General features: G+C 34.8%; 1 protein-coding gene across 1 annotated transcript in view; it reads left to right on the top strand.

The window, feature by feature from the left end:
- The window catches only part of LOC107657259 (ubiquitin-associated and SH3 domain-containing protein B-like), a 17,534-nt gene extending 887 nt beyond the window's left edge, over window positions 1-16,647 (top strand). The window contains exons 2-14 of the mRNA XM_016445286.1: window positions 10,667-10,720; window positions 10,918-11,104; window positions 11,178-11,376; window positions 12,418-12,587; window positions 12,714-12,922; window positions 13,787-13,931; window positions 14,072-14,192; window positions 14,270-14,392; window positions 14,483-14,575; window positions 15,522-15,666; window positions 15,749-15,855; window positions 15,932-16,041; window positions 16,125-16,647. Of these exons, the coding sequence (XP_016300772.1) occupies window positions 10,667-10,720; window positions 10,918-11,104; window positions 11,178-11,376; window positions 12,418-12,587; window positions 12,714-12,922; window positions 13,787-13,931; window positions 14,072-14,192; window positions 14,270-14,392; window positions 14,483-14,575; window positions 15,522-15,666; window positions 15,749-15,855; window positions 15,932-16,041; window positions 16,125-16,262 (1,801 nt within the window). The 3' untranslated portion in view covers window positions 16,263-16,647. The remainder of the gene's footprint in view (window positions 1-10,666; window positions 10,721-10,917; window positions 11,105-11,177; window positions 11,377-12,417; window positions 12,588-12,713; window positions 12,923-13,786; window positions 13,932-14,071; window positions 14,193-14,269; window positions 14,393-14,482; window positions 14,576-15,521; window positions 15,667-15,748; window positions 15,856-15,931; window positions 16,042-16,124) is intronic.
- Window positions 16,648-18,145: the final 1,498 nt, after the last annotated feature.

Genomic DNA, 18,145 nt, shown 5'->3' with positions numbered 1-18,145 from the left:
CTAGCGTTACTTGCAATGCGTTACCCCCAACACTGTGTGTATATATATATATATACTGTAAATATATATATATATATATATATATATATATATATACATATATATATTTACATATATATATATATGTAAATATATATGTAAATATATATTTATATAAGAGCAAATAAAATAATCTAATACAAAAAATTAACAAAATATGAAAAAAGATATACATTCTCATTTTTTCATGTTATTGTATTTGTCAGATATTTTGTAATATTAATATAAAGATAAATAAAATGTATGTAAAGGCACTTATGCTTTTGTATTAACTAGCATGTGTCAAGTGTAGTCATAGGAGTTATTAATATGCTTTTCCTCTGTCTCCTTTATGGATGTATTGACCCACATAACGACACTGAACTGCCCTGATTTCCTGTGAAAGACTTTCAGAGTTAAGAGCTTTCAGATTTGTCAGTTGCCCTGATGTCAGGGGTGCCATGAACAGTTGGCCCCCTTTATTCTACTGTATTTTATTTTTTTTAAATAATTACATTACATAAGGCACTAAAAATAGAGAAATTACTATAATTAGTTAATTGTCCATTACTGGAATTATCACAACCAATATTATGTTTATTTTGATACCCAATTTGTAAGATAATTTTTCATCCTTTTCACTACTTTTTTTTTTTACATTTTTGCTTTGGGCCACCGAAGAAGTGCCTCTTTCTACATATCACGTTCTTCTTTGTTACATTAACGTCATGTGTTGTTACAGTAGAGCAAGTTCACTTTCACTAATCATTTCTATAATTTGCGGATTGTAATTTTACTTTACTACACTATTAATGGTTAAAAGATGTTTGTATATAGAAGATAACATTTAATTAAAAAAGAAAAAAAAAATCCAAAGTTTGGGGGCCCCCCATGTATGCAGATGGGCCCATATGCCTGGCATACTCTGCACTCCCCATATTGGCGCTCTTACCTGACTGAATCTGATCCATTCAATGTAACAAGATGGTAAATGTGTCCTGTAACATGAGGAGGAACATCTGTGCTCATTACAGCATGAATGATTTGTAAGTCACAAGGTGTTTTTATTTTTTCCATTCTTATTTTGGCACATAAATGAGAAAACCCAAGACTATGCAGCTGTTCAAAATGAAAGCACATGTAGTTGATGTGCACTTAGTCTTGTGTGGGAAGAATCTTTTTTTTTTTTTTGGTCCTGGTGTTTACTCGTTTGGTCCTGTTACATTTGGAACTGATCACAAGGATATTTTGCAGAGGTTAACATTTAATTATTGCAGGTTTGCGTCATATTCTGAGTTGCATTATTTTTATTCATTTTGAGGAATACTGAATCCGTGTTTTTTTTTTATGTTAGTGAGATGAATTAATGCATATTAATATTTATTTTATAACTACAGTAACATCTTCCGATTTCTCTCAACATGGGGACAGGAGATTTGCGGATTGTAATTTTACTTTACTACACTATTAATGGTTAAAAGATGTTTGTATATAGAAGATAACATTTAATTAAAAAAGAAAAAAAAAATCCAAAGTTTGGGGGCCCCCCATGTATGCAGATGGGCCCATATGCCTGGCATACTCTGCACTCCCCATATTGGCGCTCTTACCTGACTGAATCTGATCCATTCAATGTAACAAGATGGTAAATGTGTCCTGTAACATGAGGAGGAACATCTGTGCTCATTACAGCATGAATGATTTGTAAGTCACAAGGTGTTTTTATTTTTTCCATTCTTATTTTGGCACATAAATGAGAAAACCCAAGACTATGCAGCTGTTCAAAATGAAAGCACATGTAGTTGATGTGCACTTAGTCTTGTGTGGGAAGAATCTTTTTTTTTTTTTTGGTCCTGGTGTTTACTCGTTTGGTCCTGTTACATTTGGAACTGATCACAAGGATATTTTGCAGAGGACTTATTATTATTATTTTTTTTTGAAGATTGATGAAAACATCCTTTGTTCACCCTCATGCTGTTCCGAACATGTAGGACTTTCTTTCTTCATTGGAAAACACAATTAGAATTATTATTATTATTTTTAAATAAAATCACTCTTTTCCATATAATGAAATTGAATAAGGACTGGTCAAGCTTCAAAATGATTAAAAAAAAAAAAGCGCCATAAAAATATTCAATCTGAATTTATGTGAGAAATATATTGAAATGTAAGTCATTATTAACTGGTCAGTAGAATTATTCTGATCAGTATCATTCGGTTCATTAGAATCATTCTGATCAATAGAATTATTCCATTCAGTACCATTTTGATAATTTGAATCATTATGATTCCAATCATTCAGATCAGTAGAATCACTCAAATGTGTAGAATAATTGCAATCAGTAGAATCATTCCTATCATTAGAATCATTCAAATCAGTATCATTTAGATCAGTAGAATAATTTAGGTCATATCTTTCCTATCAGGAGTTTCACTTCAATCCATAGAATCATAGGGAAGTCGAAGATCATTTTGATCAGTAGAATCATTCAGACTAGTTTTTGTGAACTGTTTAACAGATGAATTTGAAAAGATTTGATTCACAAGTATGATTCATTCACAATTGAACATCCCAACTTCTCTCATGGCAGGTCAAGTTCAAGTTCAAGAGTCATTTGGACCACTTTTACGATCATTTTATGGTGAATTTTTTTCAATTTGGAGCTTGACCGCTCTAGTCCCCTTACTTTCATTACATTAAAAATTTATAGATATTCTTTAAAGGGGTCATATGATGCTATTTTAAAGATCATTATTTTGTGTAACAGAATATATTGACATGCTTTAATGTTCAAAAAACACATTATATTTCAAATACTGTACATTATTGTAGTTCCTCTATGCCCCGCCTCTCTCAAACGTGTCGTTTTCTACAAAGCCCCTCCTTCCGACAAGCACAGTCTGCTCTGATTGGCCAGCTGACCCAGTGCATTCTGATTGGCCGAACACACGCACGCGTCAGAAATATAACGCCCCTTTCCATAATCGCAAGCTTCAGCTTTCAACATAAATGTAAAGACAGTACATAATGTCCTTAGTTTTACCATCAGTTCAAGCCCGAAAGGGGAACAGAGACAACACCGTGGTAGTTTTACCGATGGTAGTTTTACCATCAGTTCAAGCCCGAAAGGGGAACAGTGACAGACACCGTGATGATGCTCGTATGTATTTGCAGTACATAAGCCGCGATTAAGAAAGCTGACTCCACTGTGATGTGACCCTGTCTCTCTCTCACGCACACACACGCACACACATGACGTGTAACTGCAGATCTTATACATGCACAAATAGCTACATAACACACTAAAGAAAAGGAAAAATAGAAATCACATCATGTGACCCCTTTAAAATGTCCTCTTTGTGTTCACAGTAGAAAAAGTCATACTGGTTTGGAGCAACATGAGGTGAGTAAGCAATGGCAGAATTTTAATTCTTGGGTGAACCGTTAAGTCTGGATACACTACCCAGTTCTTCTCGTTATTCTGTTGCTCATCCGTATATCACTGTTACTGTCTTGTCATAAGGTAGCATTTACCAGTAGTCAGTCTGCGCATATAATAACGCTGCATCACTGTGGTTTTGTCTCACGGTCATGCTGTGTAAATGTCATCAACTTCCTTCCTGAAATATGACACGCAACGCAGGAGATGAGATAGAGACCATGACCTCCCAGTGCATAAATACAGAGATCCTGATCATCTTCCATATTAAAAGGCCACATTATGTCCCTCACAGCCTGTGAGGATGCATTTCATGGTTCTGATGTGATGTTCTGTGTGAACAAGTGGGCCGTCAGTTTGGCCACACATTTGCCGACAGGCCTGCAGGTGTTGGCTGGCCATATTTTGGGATGGACAGCTGTGCGCTCTTCCCTCCGTTGGTCTCCTGTGTGGTAGCGATGGCAGCTGGTACTTGTGGGCCTTGGGGCTTGTGGGATAGCCTCTGTTTGTTGCTCTTGCTGGGCGTCAGTGAGATCAATCGTATCTTTTTCTTCTTCCTCTTTGGCTCAGCTCCCTCAGTGGCTACATGGGATAAAGGAAACAGATGTAGGCCAGCACGCAAGCATCAATAGAGAGCAAACCTCTCACAGACACAGGCACAAGATTGGGATCCACAAAGGCAGTTGTTATAAGTCATCCTACTCTTCCACTCCTCCACTGTTTATAAGGGGCCTGTATCAGTGTGTGTTCTCTCATTTGTGAGTCCACCATCTGTGACAGTTGTGCGGTTGCCAGAATGAGGGCTGTGTGTCCTTCCACCCTCCTGCTCAGACTCAAGCTCTGGAAGACACACAAGGATACAGCTCCACCCTTTGCTATGTTGGATATTGTTTTGGAAAAACAAAATTGGAGTTTTAGGGACAGGATTATTGATTTTGTCTGCATTTATTTGATCAAAAGTACAGTAAAAACAGTAATATTGTGAAATATTATTACATTTTAAAATAACTCTTTTCTTTTTTTAATCTATTTTAAAATGTAATTTATTCCTGTGATGACAAAGCTGAATTTTCAGCATCATTACTCCAGTCTTCAGTGTCACATTATCCTTCAGAATTTATTCGAATATGCTGATTTGTTGCTCAAGAAATAAATTTTTGTGGAAACTGTGATACTTTTTTTCAGGATTCTTTGATGAATAGAAAGCTCAGAATAACAGCATTTATTTGAAATATAAATCTTTTAAAACATTATAAATGCCTTTACTCTCACTTTTGATTAATTTAATGCATCCTTGCTAAATAAAAGTATTAATTTCTTTAATAAAATCTTTTTAAATATGTTACTGTTTAGGTGTCCTTTATCATTTTAACAACCTTAATCTACTTCCATGAGTTGAGTGCAACAGTCCAATACGGCAGCAGTCAATCTTTTAAAATACACTGTAGACATTGGAACATCTGTCTGTAAAACTAGTTTTTGAAAGTGTTGTTTTGGATTGCAATGACTCACTTGAGTGTCTTGGCAAAGAATCAGGCTAAACGGAAGGTCTGCAAACAGGAAACTAAGGGATGCAGAAGTCTGAGCTGTGGGATTTCCCCAAAGAGCAGAGTTAAAGGTGTGTTCATGCCTGTTTGGTCAGCTGGACGATTACGAAAAGACACTTTGTGGAGATTATCTGGAGTGATTTAAAGAAAACAGTTATATGCATCATTAAATAAGGGCAAAAAAGAGAACTGAATAAAAATTGTAATTGTGTTATGACAGAAAAACTTAACCTGTAATGTTAATCTTGTTTGCAGGCTGTTGGTTGCTGTTGCAAGTCATGGTATGAATATCCACAAAATATTATCTCCTTTAGATCATTTATATGTCATATATAACAAATACAACACAAACGATGTTGCTCTTGTTAGTGAGCTGTGGCAGAGAAGCAGTAGTGCTAAATGGTCAAATTATTGATAATTATTATGAAATGCTTTTACAATTATAAAAACTAAATTTTCCCCTCTTCTCCATTTTACATCTACTACATTTTAGCTCAATACACTTGTGGATGTAGATGTGCAAATTCACTGAGCCAAATATAGGTGGAAGGCTTGCTGATCACAGCTTTCCATGTACAGTCATATTTGATTCATTATAGTATATTTCACCGGAATTTGTAAAGAATCACCCCACTGCACCTTTATCAAATTGTACATGAGTAATACAGGGTGAATTGGAAATAGCTTGTAAGACATAAAAATGCATCTAAGACGTGACCGGTTGTGAGTGTGGCATGTGTGGGTGGTTATTCATTTTTTTTTGTTTTTTTTTAAATCTTGATTTAAAATGCATATTTGCTTTTGTTGAAAGGTCACGCTTGGTATGCATGCTAAATATTCATGTTTTCAAGAGCTTTTTCCATTTAATGAGATAGAAATGAATTTGTTCTGATACAGTAGTAGCAGATGACTTGATCTGGGCTGCTTTTACTATTAAAAAGTGCAGATATGTTCTGATAAAACATTAAATGCAAAAATAAAATGCATCTAACCATATCATGTCAGTCTTATCATTATTATATTATATTATATATTTAAAATAACAACAACAACATCAAAAACTAAGGAGGACAGAATGCTTTTCATGTCTTTTTTTGTTGTTGTGAAAGTCCATGATCCCAGTCAAACTCTGATATTTTGGCACAAATGTAGCTAATATGAATACAGTATTCAGGCCAGTGCTCATTCTTGTGGATGGTAAAGCACACTTCTATATTATGTTAAAAATATTATGCTATATTATGTTATAAAAAAAAAAATCCCATTCATCATATGTCATGTTAATAATTTGCATGCTGTCGAGCGATCAGCAATATTATAAATTTAAATGTTTGGTTGTATTTTCATAATCTCTTTGTTAGACCATATGTTTTTTAATATCTGGTCATTTATTTATGTTCAGATGCCACATGTTGACTGCTTTTAATTAATCCTCAGTAATTAATAATAATACATTTTATTCGCAATGCGCCTTTCTCATACTCAAAGCTGTAATAAATAATAATAAAATCTAATAAATATTTCCAATTGACAAATAATATTGCAAAAACATATCACAAATTTGTATTTTATTTCATTAGACTTTGGAGAGACCTACTGTACTTTGAAACAAAAACAAAATTTGTTTGCTGGGCTGTGCTTTGTTTCAGAAAAAATTATCTTAGGCCATCACAGGGAAGTAACTCACAGTTTTTAACTCTCATTTGCCTTTCTTGCTATGCTGTCTATCATATCTGGTGAACCCTATTATTGCTTCTGTTTTCTACAATGTTGTTAACTCAATTCTTTATTCTAAGAGATCAGGTTTACAGCAAACAAACATACAGACTGGCCGTGGCCTTTGGTGAACTATTTCCTGTTTGAAGTAGATGCAGAGCAGAGCTCAGGGGAAGTCCTGGTATACCCTGAGGTTTCGCTTTAGTGGTAATAGTTAAAAAGAAGCTATGTGAGGTCTTATGATGACCTGTTCACACAGTCTGAAACACTAATACATGCTACAATCCCATGTAACCACATTCATTCTCTCATTCGGTTGAGCTTTCAGAACAGAAACCGTTTCACAAGGTTCAATGTGACGGTCATTTGGTCACACAAATGCTGTTCAATTTGTCACCTTTTCTTCTAATTATATCAAGTTCCAGGCTTTCTGGAAATGGCAAACTAGGGTATTCTTTATTATACTTACTTAAAATTTTCATGACTGAACGTCTTACAGGTTACAAATATTATCTTATTATTCATAAGGCTGTTAAATGAGGAGCATGTATTTTAGATGAGAACAAAATATTTATTATAGCACAAAGAACATTTTTATATGAATATTGCAATATTGTTTAAAAGTAAAAATGTCAATTTAAATGTCTGCCATATCTAAAGACATGACAGGTTGTGAGCGTGGCGTGTGTGGGCGGTTAATCTTTTTTTAAATCTTGATTTAATTTTTTTTAAAGGAAAATATTGCAATTATGCATATTGAAATATTGTTTAAAAGTAAAAATGTCACCTTAAATGTCTGCCACATGAAACATCCTGGTTTATTAAGTCCATTGCAGTATTTAAACAGGGAGAAAATAAAAAAAGAGCCCTTGTTCTGGAGTCACTGTGTAGCCTAACTGGTAGGTCATGACCCAGAAATGGGTCACAGATTTGTTACTGTAATATTAAAAAAAAAAAAAAAATCCGGTGTAGAAACCGTTTTCATTCAGAAATTGCTAGTAAATTTCACACATAATTACAAAGAAATGGCAAGTAAGATATTGAATTAAAGATACAATTTTGAAGTACAAAGACTGAAATGGTAATTTCTCGTAAAATGTAGGCCTGCTCCAGTAATTTGTTTTATGTACAAATTTGAAAAGTCCAACTAACTATATTTTAGTGCATAGATTTATTAACTTTTAAAATGAAGACAGAAATGTGTCCCATATCTTTTGTTATTTATATGAAAGGTTGTGTCCAAACAATATTTTACATTTACATTACATTTACATTTAGTCATTTAGTAGATGCTTTTATCCAAAGTGACATACAAATGAGGACGATGGAAGCAATCAAAATCAACAAGAGAGCAAGTGCTATAACAAGTCTCAGTTAGCTTAGTTAGTTAGTTTTTTTTTTAAACTATATAATAAATAAAAAGAAAACAGATAGAATAGAAAAAGAATAGAGCAAGCTAGTGTTAGAGGCCTTTTTTGCTTTTGTTAATTGTATAATAAATAAAAAGAAAACAGATAGAATTCAAAAAGATTAGAGAAGCTAGTGTTTTATTTATTTTTTAAAGAAAACAAGCCGTTAGTAAACTTAATTGAATTTATGCATTTAGCAGACGCTTTTATCCAAAGCGACTTATAGTGCATTCAGGCTATACATTTTTTACCAGTATGTGTGTTCCCTGGGAATTGAACCCACAACGTTTTGCGCTGTTAACGCAGTGCTCTACCACTGAGCCACAGGAACACCTAAATGAATTCATTCTAAATGAATCGAGTCACCCGGTAGAAGCTGGTCAAATGAAGGAGATATGTTTATCTAGGCCTGGGCGATAAAACGGTATCGATGTTTATCGACGGTACACCTTCTTCGACAGCAATATAAAAAATGTTTGATATAGTGCACGATATAGGCAGGTGCTATGAGTGACGCAGACAGCACACACAAACATGAACACATGCTGAATTGAGTGCTGTGCCTGCCTGTGATGAGGAGATTGTGAATAAAACATTAATATTAGTCGAATTTAAAATAAACATTTGCATTTGAATGTTAGGAGTGCGTCAGGGAGCGTCATCAGTGGCGCAAGAGATGCGGGGAGAAGATCTTGATTAGGTTAAAACCAAAACCAAGCCATTCACACAGATGCATATTCAGCGCATTTTTTAGATGGACAAATATGACTGCTGCACTTGCGTGTCACACAAGAGATGTAGCCATGCAAAGTTAAAACGGTTTAAACTTTTAGAAAAAACACGTTGAGAATTTGTGGAGGTTTATTGCTTTTCACTGCGTCTCATATGTTTTTAGTGACGTGACATGTGGCCAAGTATGGTGACCCATACAAGTTTCCTTAAAACCTATTTAATCTGCATATAAAACATTAGAAATTAGATATTTGTTTAATTTTTATTGTATGTTTGACTGTTAAAACAAAAATGATTTGTTGTTTGTCTCAATAAATTGGGTTAATTTAAAAATACAGTGGTTAAATTAAAAAAAATATTTCTATTGCTCTTTGTTTTAAAAAAGGTTATAAAAAATGTCAATGATTATCGATACCGAACGATATGAAACATTATATCGTTGATACATTTTTTAGCTATATCGCCCAGCCCTATGTTTATCTTCAAAAACCATTAACAAAACTATGCAAGATCAAAGAAAATATGACCCACTCTGCATTAAATACTGAATAATTTTCTATTTAAAGTTCTCACTTCAAAAAGCAACCGCAGTGTGTATGAGACACTGATGTGCGAGAGAAGTGTGAAGATCACCTCTCTCACGCAGCTTCTTCTCTGACTCACATGTTAGAAATCATAAAAATATAATCTCATCTCATTTTACACACGTTTTCCACAGACTTCACAACATGGAGTCATAGTGTGAGTGCATAGTCTATTCGATTCAAAAATGACACACAGTCCATCGGAAAATATTAGTGCACCTTGGCTCTTATGCGACCACTCATAGAATTCAAACATATTGTCATCATATGCTCGCTCAGGCCTGCGTAGCACAACATGGTTAATGAACTTAAAATGCGTGCAGTGGTTCCACACAGTGGAAAAGCATTTTCTTAACATTACATTTAACCATAAAAACTTGACTGGAATACCTTGAGTAGAAGAAACCAAGCTGAACTGAATCTGAAGTAAATTACTAGCTAGCTACTGTATCTACAGTGCATTTTAGTTAACTCAAGATAATTTATGGTAACCATATTTATTTATTGATTTATTGATTTATTATCTGTTCTCAAGATAAACACACCCTTGTGAAAAAGAAGTGTGCTTAATTGTATTGAATGTGCACTTGTAGTGTACGTAAAAGTATATTTTTTAAAAACTGTACTTGCAGATAATGTAATATTAATGAAATACAAGGCATCTTAAGTGTACTTAAAGAGAATAGATTAATGCACTTATGTGCACTTTAAAAAAAGTGCACCTTGTAATAATGTCAAATTAAAAGTTTTAATGAGTTTAAAGAAGTACACACTTATTTTGATGTGTTTGAATGACATACCAAAGTACACTGATTGTCAGTACATTGGACAGTGCACTTTAACCATATTTCAAAAACAATAGAATTATGAAATTACATATAAATATGTATTAATTCCCACCTAAGTGGGCCAAAAAAGCACTCAATAATAAAATATAATTAAATGCAATAAATAATTTCTTAAATCTTCTTCCAAAGCATGCTGGAAGCTAGAAATCCCCTGTATTGTTTCAGCAATGCTACACTAATGGCATGAAAATAAAAGTTCCTGTGTAAAATAATACATTTTAAATAAAAGCAAGGCACCAAAGTACAGTCCAATTTTTTTACAGTCCTTTTTTTTAATGTTCTATCTATATTCTTATATCATTCATTCTGGATGCAGAATGAATGATCCTCACTTGTAGCTGCTGGCAATTCTAAAATATGTTCTCTTTACAGATTGAAAGCTCTGGCATCAACTGGAGGCAGAAATGTTCAGCTTGCATGTGACTGGTAAGCTTTCCTAAACCCTGCTTGAATTGACTCTTCTTGATGAATAGTACCACCCTCTAGTGGTTAATTTGAGGCAATCCAGATGTTCTTTACATTAAACAATCAGAATTTCTTGTTGACAATTAAAATTACACAGGCTCTATTTGCTGGTTTAGCTGGGCTGTAGTGTTCATGATCATGTGCATGTGTCTCCATAGGCTTTTCTCTCATTTGGATGACCCTTTCCTGGATAACCCTTTACCCAGAGAGTATGTGCTGTATCTGCGCCCCAGTGGGCCTTTACAAAACCAGCTTTCTCATTTCTGGCAGCAGTCTCGCTTGACTTGTGGAAAAAACAAAGCTCACAACATATTCCCACACATCACACTCTGCCAGTTCTTTATGGTGAGTCACAATTTCTTGATGTCTTATTCTCATGTTGCAGAATTTTACATTTCTTTATTTTATGTATTTGTAGTGTCCAGACAATAAACTAGTGGCTCTGTGTGAAGCTCTGCAGTCTACAGTAAATCAGTGGAGAGGAATCTTCCCCAGCCCTCTGCCCCTGGAGCTCTACACCTCCATCAACTTCATAGGCCTCTTTGTGGAGGAGCAGGTGGCTGAGTCGCTGAAGAAGTTTGCGGCTGACTTTGCGGTGGAGGCTGCTGCTAAAGCTGGTGGGGAGGCGTGATCAGAGCATTTGTCACAGATGGTGCCTGCATAGTGCTCACGTTTTTTTTCTAATCAGCTCATTACTCATCCTCATGTCATTCCAAACCTGTATGACTGACTTTCTTTCTTGGAACATAAATTAAGAAATTAAGCAGAATGTCCAAGCTGCTTTTTACAATATTACGAAAGCAGGGTATTTACAAAACTTAAATTCTCAGCGAATAATAGCATGAATTTGTTGTTCTGTGTTGTTACTGCTAACTAAAACTATTAAAAATAATTAATTGAAATAAAGAAATAAAATATACATTTTAGATGTACAACAAATAAAAAAAAAACAAAAAAAAAAACAAGAGAAAATTAGAAATGTTGCCTTTGCAAATAAGTTTGTCCTAAAATTACTAAAATTAAAACTGAAATAAAAATAAAGTTAAATAGAAATATTAAAAAAAGAATAAAAATGGAAAAAGCACATAACAAAATGATTAAAACGTAAACTAAAATTAAAATGAAAACTGAAAATATTATAATAGTAAATTATTTATAGTATATATATATATATATATATATTATTAGTAAATTATAATAGTATATAATTACTAAAATATCACTGTTCTGTTCTTCACACAAAGCTATCATAAGGCTTCAGAAAACACATATAGTGCACATAATATAGCAAACAAGTTTTATTTGTTTGTTTGTTTGATGGTGCTTATTTGTCCTTTTTTATAGTTGACAACCCCAGAACCCTATGCTTTCAATGTATGGATAAGAGCAGCAAATATGTTCACTTTTTCTTTTTTTTGATTTACTGAAAAACGAAAGACATGACGTTGAGTAAATGGTGACAGAATTTTTATTTTTGAGTGAACTGTCACTACATTTTTGTGTTTCAAAGATAAACTGTAAATTAAACATTCTGGATGTTTTATCTGTTTAAATCCTGTTCAAATGAAATGAACTGATTCTGATTCATTGATCAAAATGCTGTGTATTTGAATAGAAAATAAATTCATAAAAATGCTCATAACTCTATTATTTCATAGATGTTCACTTGGAACCCCATAAAAAGCAGCTTCATTTGACTGTAGCCTATCACTTCCCAACCAATCATTATTCTTCCTTGGAAAAGTTGGCAAGAGGGATTGAGGTCAAGCTGGGTTGTGACTGGCTTGCTGCCCTCTTCTCACGAGACATACGATTTGCAAATCATGAGGTGAGGCCCATATTAAGCCTTATTTGTTTAAAACCTACTGTTTGACTAATTTTTTTTCAGTTGAAATGACTTGCTAGTTCACATAAATGCACTTTAATGCAGACCTACCTCTGTTTCATTTGTCAGACTTTGCGAGTGATGTACCCCTACACTCCTCAGAATGACGATGAGCTGGAACTGGTACCAGGAGACTTTATCTTCTCATCTACAGTGGAGCAAGTGAGCACTAGTGAGGGCTGGGTGTATGGCACGTCTCTGGGTACAGGCATCTCTGGACTGCTGCCTGAGAACTATGTGAGCCCTGCTGATGAGTCTGACACATGGGTCTTCCATGGGTAAGTTCTCCAAATGATGTGCTGTAAGTTTGATCAGTTCTCAGCATCAGCGAGACTTTTTGCTTTGTCAGTATTGCTTGCACCTACTTGGGGTTCAAGGGAAAGTTCACCTAAAATGTACTTATCGGCTATATCTGAAATCTACTCTCTGAGTAGTACTTCTTTTGAATAATTAATGTTTAGTATGAATTTAATTTGGATCTACTACATTTGGCATTGTCACTGTCATGTGACCTATAAGCCTCAGTTGCATTGCTTTACTGTCATTCACAAATCCTCTCCTGTGGCCTCATGGGATAGTAAAGTGTCCACTGGATGCACACTTCAGAATCTTGCCAGAACTACTTGGTCATCCAGGAACTTTTCGCCTACTGTTCTATGAATACTATCAATTCAGACATACAATTTTTTTTTACATACTGTTTTTTTGCCTGTTATATTGTAGGCAGTCATCCTCTTGTCATTCATACACTTTATGACCTTCTTTCGTCTGTGGAAAACACACAAAATAATAATAATGGGAAACATATTTTGGTGTTTTTGTCCATACAGTGAAATTGAATGGGATCCAATGTTGTTTGGAGACCAGGGGTGAACTATCCCTTTAAGCATTTAAACAAACTTCAAATTAAAACTCCAAAATTAAAAGTAAATACATAAAATATATATATATATATATAAATTAAAAAAAACACTCAGAACAATGTCCTGGCATTGTGGCTAACACCACATTGTCAGAAAATGTAAAAATCTTTCCTTTATCATTGTAATCTCATTCTCACAGTCTGAATGAATGATAAATGTCTTAAATGTTAAGAAAATGTTAAGTTTTGCAGTGCATTTATATCTATGCTCCTTAAACAGGTCACACTCCTTCTTTTGTACTTCCCCTTCGGAAAAGGGTTGCAAGGAGAGCAAATCACTGGATGGGCTGCTCAACATTCGATGCTTTGAAAACTCAAAGCTGAGAGAGTCCGCCATCTTGAGTGTTATTTGCCAACCTATGCAGGTGCCTATTACTATACATTACAGCAATTAAAGTAACATTTCCCACATATTTAATTGTTGAGTTTGAGTTAGTTAGAAATAAACTTGGGTTTGCGCAGATACTAATGATTTGAGTGATTTATTTTGTGCTGTTGATGATAGGTGCTCCGCTCCAACATTCTTTCTCGGACCCCTAAAAGGACCCTGTTTGTATGTCGGCATGGAGAAAGAATGGATGTTGTGTTTGGGAAACACTGGCTCTCACAGTGCACTGACTCTAAAGGTAATCTGAACAGACGGGTCATGGTGCCTCGCTGACATGATACAGTTAGTTTGCAAGCTCAGTTTGTCTTCCTGTAGGCAGGTACGTGAGAAGTAACCTGAATATGCCTGCTGCACTACCTGCCTGGGGTGGAGCACACAGGGACTATGAAATGGACACTCCTATCACAGTGGTTGGAGCTACACAGGCTAAGATAGTGGGTATGTCTGCTCAGTATTATGATGTTCACATGAATTCACCAAGTGAATTGTCCATCATGCTCTTTTTATGTCATCCGTCTTGATTTTCAGGTGAGGCTCTGCTGGAAAGTAATACCACTATTGATTTTGTGTACTGCTCACCCAGTCTCCGATGTGTCCAGACAGCTCATGAAATCCTCAGAGGTACGTACTGAAGTCAGGAATCTGTTGGCAGCAGTGGTCTACATGTCTACAGGAAAATTCCAATAGGAGCATGTAAATGTATTTTAGACCAGGGCTTTTAAATCTTTTAGTTGCCATGGTGCCCAAAATATGACAATCACCTTGCAAGAGACTTAAAATATAAAAGGTAGCTATATAACTTATATGTTATAAATTATTATTATTAATATATTATTATATATAATCATTTATAAATTATTATAAATTAATAAATTATTTATAGATTATAACTACCCAATGTATATTGTGAAAAGTATAAAATATTATAAATACACAATTGTTCAGTCAGCATGATTTAAAAAAAAAGAAAGAAAAGAATACTTTTATACAGCAAGGATGCATTAAAATGATTAAAAGAAAATCAATTAAATACCTGTATAATTTTACAAAAAAATACTGTCAAAGATTTCTGAAAAAATGTATCATGGTTTCCACAAAAATTTTAAGCGGCACAACTGTTTTCATAATAACATTGGTAATAATAAAATGTTAAAATGTAATGTAAATGTAACCCCCTGGAGCCGTGTGGAGTACTTTTTATGATGGATGGATGCACTATATTTTGCTTCAAAATCTCGACCACCATTCACTGCCATTATAAAGCTAGTAAGAGTCAGGACATTTTTTATATAACTCAGATTGTATTCGTCTGAAAGAAGAAAGTCATATACACTTAGTATGGCTTAAGTTACACTTTTACTTTTTTCTATCCACCAGTAGATTATTTAACACCAGTAGATTTTAGAGAATGCTGAAATAAAGCTTGTATTAGACTTGAATATTCCAGAAAGTTCCATGCTGCTTCAGAAATTGCTGTTTTGCTACATCTTTATTGACATTAAAACTTTATTAGTCTACTTTACATTAAAATGCTCTGTGACCCCAATGCCATGCGCAAATTTTCTAGGAATGAAGCAAGATGGCAGAATAAGCATTCGAGTGGAGCCTGGGCTTTTTGAGTGGACTAAATGGGTGACAGGAACATCTTTGCCTGCTTGGATACCCCCCACAGATCTTGCTGCGGCCAACCTTAATGTAGACACAACATACAGGTAACAACTGGAGGAATCATATACACTGTAGGAGCTAGTTACATTTCAAATTCTGTCCTGATCGACAGTTGCCTTTCCACAGACCTCACATTCCGATTAGCAAACTAACCGTCTCGGAGGCGTATGACACGTACATTAGTCGCAGCCACCAGGTGACCAAAGACATTTTGGCATACTGCAAAAATAAGGGTGAGTGATTAAAAATACTGCTTTTAGTACTTGACCCTCACAGATCTTTACTAATACCCTCCTGTTTTTACATCAGGAAAAAATATTCTGTTTGTGGGACATGCTTCCACTTTGGAGGCCTGCACTCGCCAGATCCAGGGCCTTTCTCCTCAGAATCCCAAAGATTTTGTGCAAGTAGTCAGAAAGGTTAGTTTCATCCATTTTACTTTAAACATTTGATCTTTATACTTTAAGCATGATGCTTTATGGGAGCCAATCTTTCCATCCAGATTCCATACCTGGGTCTGTGTGCCTGTGAGGAGCAGGGGGACTCAGGATTCTGGCAGCTAGTGGACCCACCAATTCTTCCTTTAACTCACGGGCCCAACCACAGCTTCAGCTGGAGAGAGACTCTACAGCAAGAATGACCTTATCTGCAGGGTCTGTCCACAAGAGACTGAAATGTTACCTGCACTGGAAGCACACAACCGAGAATATTTTTAAACAGATCTAATCTGTCACATGCAGATTTAAGTTATGCAAATAATATAAGGGATGTGGCAGAGTTTTTGCTTGCAGGTGGACAGAGGAGATGCACTGAATAATGAACATTTGTGGTAATGTTTACTGAGCCTTTAAAAAGGCTTTCTCAGGGCATTGTCTGTCACTTTTAACAGGTCAAAATGCACAGTGGCATAATGCAGCACTTATCGTAAAGATTAAAGATCACTTCCTGCCATGCAAATACATACAATTTTGCAATGAGACGTTAAAGAGCTTAGAGGCATTCATGTCTTAATCATTTCTCTTGCAAATGTAACTTGAATGCATAAAAAGTGTAATATTTGTTTTAGCATAGCTGAATGAATATCAAATGCATTTGTAATATCTTTACTTTAAAGCTGAAGTGTGTAATTATTAAAATAATATAGTAATAAAATAAACAGACAATCGGTATATTTGATATTCAATATGGAGCAGGATTTGGTCTAGACCGAAATGGTGACTGGTTTGGACAACAACTTTCTGAGGAGACGGAGATATCACACTTCATAATTTGTCGTTTTAAAGTAGTGTGACCAGTGTCTGGGCATATGCCATAGCATCTCAAAATAGCATAGCATCATAAAAATATTTTTTTAAACTATTGATTGAGTTTCATCTACAATCAGAGATAATTTAATATCACTTGTCCTACTATTAAAAATTTGTATTTCAAGCATGTTCCATCATTTAAAATGACAACTGCTTATGTTTGTCAAATTCTTCGACTAATAATATATACTTGGAAAAGTCGGTATGTTTTTCAGTGTGCACTCAATATGCATCTGCTTTTGAACAGGTGCCATTTTTGTTTTAAATTGTAAGTGACTTGTTTATTAGAACTTGTAGGAATGATATCCTGTAGAGATCCGTGAGGTTCTTATGAGTTGAATCCATAGACTGTGGTTGAATCGCTTGAACGCATAATTTGTATTGAATTCATCGCATTGTTTAATGGAATTACAAACTGCATTTATGTTCTAAAATACTGTTTTTATAAATGATGAATGGTCACAAAATTATCAATTTAATTATAATTATTACTAAAGCCTAATTAAAACACGAAATTATTGGAATGAAATTGAATTATAAGTTATTAGCAAATATTCCACGCCATGACGTCTAGAGTCACACGATGACGCAATTGAGTCATGGTGTAAGATTTCTTTTTATGAGCTGGTTCTTTGGAACAAAATGTTTGAAAGAACCAATTCGCGGAAATGATTCGAACGAGTGACAGATGTAGTGTACCACCTCAGTTTAGCGGCTGACTGACTGGAGCCTCATATGATAGCTGAGTGATTTCTTTGCTTAGTAGGCCTACTCGTCTCTAGCATGGACAGTGGCCCAAAAAAAAAAAAAATACAGCAGTGATATATCATCAAAAAAAGAGCTGCGAAATACCCCCTAATTCATTCATCAAGGTAATAATTGCACATTTGATTAAATCCCGTTCCAACCAGTTTGGGACAGGATCCATTAAAAAAAAGTTAAAGCGGGTTTGTGTGAGGGCGCCCATTATGTCGTTGTAGTCAAGCGTCTTGCGCCTTCATCATCTGCTATCAGCAAGTTTCGCGCCTTCACAGGTGACATAGCCTACCTGTGAAGGCGCGAAACCAGCAGATTGAAAAAATAATTTCAGTCAAATAGTTGTTTCGCGCATTTATTAAGTACATCACCATTTTCAGTCAGTTCGTCGAAGTCAGTCAGCAGTAGTGGATAGTTACAAAAAATGTGAGTAGGCCTATATTAACAGTAAATTATCAAA

The sequence above is a fragment of the Sinocyclocheilus anshuiensis genome, unplaced genomic scaffold, assembly GCF_001515605.1.
Source record: "Sinocyclocheilus anshuiensis isolate Anshui unplaced genomic scaffold, SAMN03320099.WGS_v1.1 scaffold139, whole genome shotgun sequence".
Classification (NCBI taxonomy): Eukaryota; Metazoa; Chordata; class Actinopteri; order Cypriniformes; family Cyprinidae; genus Sinocyclocheilus; species Sinocyclocheilus anshuiensis.
The sequence above is the reverse complement of the archived record's forward strand: the minus strand, read 5'-3'. Positions and strand labels throughout refer to the sequence as shown.